The following is a 4,591-nucleotide window of genomic DNA, read 5'->3' on the forward strand; positions in this document are numbered from 1 at the left end:
GCTGTATGCTTAGGCTGAATGTTTGTAATTTCTTGGTTATTTCTTCCGATGTATGTGTGTGAATGTTGTTTGTATGTTGTACTTGTTTGTTATTTGTTTTCTTGGGACCCCCTTGAAAACGAGGTGATTCACCTCAAGGGGTTTATCCTAATAAAGAAATTTGAATATATACTTCTTGCATATAATCAACATTTCTGTCAAGGTGAGTCACCGATTCTCTGATGGCTGCGTGTTTGGAACATGAGGCGATCCCAAACAGTGACATTAGGCACGGGAAAGCAATGTTTTGAGGACTTGTCCTTTTGTGGATAGTCTGTTTCCATCTAGCTCCATCATTATTTTCTGCAGTGCTTCAAAAGCAAACATCATCGCCACCGCAAAAGATACGTTTCCCAAATCATCCAGCACTTTGACCCCCTCCAGAATGATCGCAACGTTCTCGGGGTCATCCCCAGGCTCTGCACCTTCGTGTCGAATGACAAATATTCCCAAGACCGTCTCTGCCATTGCCGTTTGACTGCTGTTGTCAATGCTCTGTGAAAAAACAAATAAGAAGGAGAGTGATTTTCACTGATGTGCATTACATCCCATTTCTATAATGTGTCATATCGAGCTTTATGTAGTTTGGGTTTTCCAAATTGAAAAAAAAGAAAAAGAAAAAACACTGTTTGCAAAAAGCATTAACACATCCAACATCATCAAAATGTAAAGGCAACATTGCCCTAAGGGTTAGTTTTAGAGGAAACACAATCCATTCCAACTATGATCATCCTCCTCTTTGTGAAAATAAAAAAGGTAAATCAACATACCATGTATTCCTTCACCAGCTTCTCTGGATCTTCGTTGAAGTAGACACAAAGACCTTTGAGGATGCATTCGCGTCTCACGTCAATGCTGTCAGTCTAAGTATGCAGATCAGAAAACATACAATACAAAAGCCCATTAAGAACAACAAGCAGACTGGGTTTCACCGTTTCACAAATGTTTTCTTTAAAACCCTGAATGTAATATTGCACTTTAATTAAATGGGTTTAGTTTGGACAGATAATATACTATGCAATTTAAGCAATACATTTTTCTAAAAAAGGAAAACAATTAGTTGTTCATTTGAGGAGACCTGTCTTATTTTGAATATTTAAAATAGCTTTTTATTGAAGAAATACTTTTGCTTTAAAAAGGTAATCTGTTTCCAATTACTCGATTAATCAATGGAATAATTGATAGAATACTCGATTACTAAAATAATTGATAGCTGCAGCCCTACAGTACACTCAGTGACCATTGGGGTAGGAACATCTGCCATTTCCATGAAAGACTGCTGTCAGGGACAGCTTTGTAGTGCGTTATTTTAGGCCTTCATAATAGTATGCCGCTCACTCTAATACAATGACCCCCACTGGGGGAATGGATGTGGTGCTAAGTGTCAAAAAAATATCGAAAACATAATGCTCCGGATGCTATGCTATTCACGGAACATCCCAGACTTTGTACAGCTCCTACAGTTTCTTTGTCACCTTTACATTGTTTTCATACCTGGGTTACGGGAAGCATGATGCTTTTGATCTTCTTCCCTTGAACTCCACCTTTCTTGGTATACACGTCGATCAGGCTTGTGGAGTTAATATCCAGCGAAGAGAAGAACTTGGATTGCAAATTAATTGTTGTGATTCTCTTAAATTCTGCATTCACCTACAACAAAAAAACAAAACCCACAAAACTCAGATTGGCTATTTTGATGTCACTGTTTACAGGTTTGATTTAGCAGTTCAGTCCGTTTAAAACATGCAATTGCTTAAATCATGTATTTATTTATATGATTCCTGCATACAATTGCCACTGTACATACAAAATTCAGAATTTGTCAATATGTCTTTTATATGGCACATACTGTGCAGTCCGTATGCATTCATTTTCTACTATATATATCCCAATAAAAGTAAAAAGGGGACGTTCTTTCACACATTCATTCACTTACCTCACGCACATGGAAGAGAGCCGGCTACCTGGTTTTGAAATCGGCTATCATTGGTGCCTGCCGAACAACCTCTTGCCTTCTGCATGCAAAGGTCTTTTCCATCAATGTTGCCACCTTGTCCTCATTATTCCTTTGCATTACTTCTGAGAGGAGGGTCACTCTTAACTTTTCAAGCGTCTCTGCCGTTTCCCCGGATGGGTAGGTGGGGCAGTAATTCACCTCTGCTTTTTTCGGCTTTTTCACACCATAGCCAGGACTGCATTTGCCATCAGGTTTGTGTTTTAGGGCATTCACTACAACTTCGGGGCATCCAAGCCGCCTAAGCCTTGTTCGGTAGTAAGCAAGTTTATATTTCAAGCTCGTCTTCCATCCGCCATATCCAGTGAAAGAACCGGGTTCTTTCAAACATGGATGTGATGAGACAAGAGCTTTTGCTACCTCCTCAAACTCACTGTCAGAGAGGTAGACTTTGTACTCTATAATCTTCTCAGCTAAGCTATCAAGAATGGCAGATTTAAGTTTGTTGTCAAGACTCAAAAATGTTCCGTCCGTTTTGAAAGTAGCGTTGGCCCTGTCCAGCTGTAGTTCAGTGTCGTAAGAGAACCGGGGCACAATGAAGACAGGGGGCCATCCAGATGATCTTGACGTGGACTCAGGAGAAGACAGTATGTCAGTATTGATGGAGCTTCCAGATGAGAGAGATGAGGAGTCATTTAGACAGCGGGAAGTGGCAGCAGCTGAGTAGGGAGGGGGCAGGGAGCCAACAGGCTGTGCAGGTGCAACTGATGTAAAGATGACCTTGATGGAACTTCTGTCCTGGACATCTGATGTTGACACCAACTGGCGAATTAATTCCCAAACTCAGCATCCATGAATTGGAGCCTGAATTCCCCTTCTATTCCACACTGCCTCTTAATTTGCTGTGTGAGTTCAGTGACAGACTCTGGAATCCCATCTGGAAGGATCAATCTCTGGGAACTGTTTTCTCCTAAAATGATTCTGAGCTTCACTGGAGTAGCCATGCCACGGCCGTCTGTGAAAGAGGGATGAGAAAATTAGCCTACATGTTACACAGAACCTTTTTTTCAAGGGATGCACAAGGGTTAATCTTAATTTCAACAGAGCAATGAGAGGACAAAATAACCATTCAACGTTAAATCTGTCGGTTACCTCATATGTCTATGTGTCTTTTTAATGTCACCATTCTGAGAGGTCCAACAAAGTAGTCTGCCAAAGGATAGTCATCTGCCAGTTCCTCAAGCTCAATCAAAACAGTTTCTCTTGCTGGACTCAGCTCAAAGGCTCTGAAATGCTCCCTATACCACCCATAAAGCCTTCTCACCATGAAACATAGTCTCTCCTGTACAATGCAAATCCGAAGAATCTCTCCAAAGTCAGACAATCCACTTGTAGACCCATTAGCAATTATCATCCCATTTCTGAATGTTACCCCTTTGCTTGACACACTTTGTTAAGTGAACTTCAGTTGTACCAGGGAAGTTCTGGCTGAGCTATTTCTTGTTTCAATACATCCAAAGGCACTGTTGAGACCTTTGTGATTTCCAGGGCAGCTTCATCAAAACTGGATGATACCAGTTGATAGGAAATCATTAGCTGATGCTTAGTAGCTAGCGAGAGGGGCACATTTTTAAAGCAATTGGTGTGTTGCGCAACCGGTTAAAAAAACTGTTCTTGGCCTCAAAACGCATGGTCCAGAGGCCCACAAGACAGTGTGAGAAAAAGTTTTTAGAGAGTACTTGTCCATGGACAAGTGAGTTTGGCAATTTACTTGTCCGAATACATTTTTCACTTGTCCAGAATGGACACAAATTGGGGCCACTGGAATCTTCTTCTTCTCCATCGTATTTTACATTTTCCCACGGTTTTACGACACCGCTAACGTAAGTGAGCGGTGAGATTTTACTGCATCACACATAGGGTTGGGTATCGTTTGGATTTTAACGATTCCGGTTCTGCTTTTCGATTCCAGTCATTTTCGGTTGTCGATTCCGGTTCTTTGAGAGGGTAAAAATAAGTCCCATGAAAAACTGGGATAAAAATATATTTATGAAAACATTAAGTCAAATCTGTATTCCTATTTACAAATCACTTCATACTGTTTAATCTATTACGGTTATTGAATACAATTATATAAAAATAATCTCTGCATTGTTTATTTAGTTTTAAGTGGTGCAGTTTGAGAATGTACAATTGGCCCAGTCTCCTCTGATGTTACACTGCAACCTGCTTGTGAGACAGAGTCCAACCACACATGTTCAACGCATAGGCCTTATAATAATAATAATAATAATAATAATAATAATACATTATATTTATAGCCTATAGGCCTAGCGCTTTTCTACAACTCAAAGACGCTTGCACGCTTACACATGTCCTGCAATACACATGCTGCAGCTGCCCAGCTGCTCACTGTTTGTAAAAGTAAATAAATAGTATTTTCATTTCAATAATGTACTTTCTATACCCTGCTTCATAAACAATACTGACATCCCTTTGCTCCTCCGAGTCTGGGGGTCCGGGGATGTGAGGAAAGCGCTAGGACACAGGGAGGCTGCTTCACTTCATAAATGAAATGGCGGTCAATATTAACAACAC

The 4,591-nt window shown here is 40.4% G+C and overlaps 1 protein-coding gene across 2 annotated transcripts; it reads right to left on the reverse strand.

The window, feature by feature from the left end:
• Positions 1-214: 214 nt before the first annotated feature.
• On the reverse strand, positions 215-2,441 carry LOC307033641 (uncharacterized protein). 2 transcript variants are annotated; one of them, XM_079672170.1, is made up of 4 exons: positions 2,090-2,441; positions 1,534-1,689; positions 810-902; positions 215-534 (listed from the first exon to the last, which is right to left on the reverse strand). In XM_079672170.1, exons 1-4 carry the CDS (start codon positions 2,111-2,113, stop codon positions 265-267), a joined length of 543 nt encoding a protein of 180 aa, XP_079528296.1. In that variant the 5' UTR covers positions 2,114-2,441; the 3' UTR covers positions 215-264. The 2 variants fall into 2 exon arrangements, 1 of the variants encoding a protein (XP_079528296.1); XR_013806592.1 differs by having other exon boundaries at positions 215-902; positions 1,976-2,441.
• Between the last annotated feature and the right edge of the window lie 2,150 nt (positions 2,442-4,591).

Source organism: Notothenia rossii (genome assembly GCF_949606895.1).
Source record: "Notothenia rossii genome assembly, chromosome: 3".
NCBI classification, from domain to species: domain Eukaryota; kingdom Metazoa; phylum Chordata; class Actinopteri; order Perciformes; family Nototheniidae; genus Notothenia; species Notothenia rossii.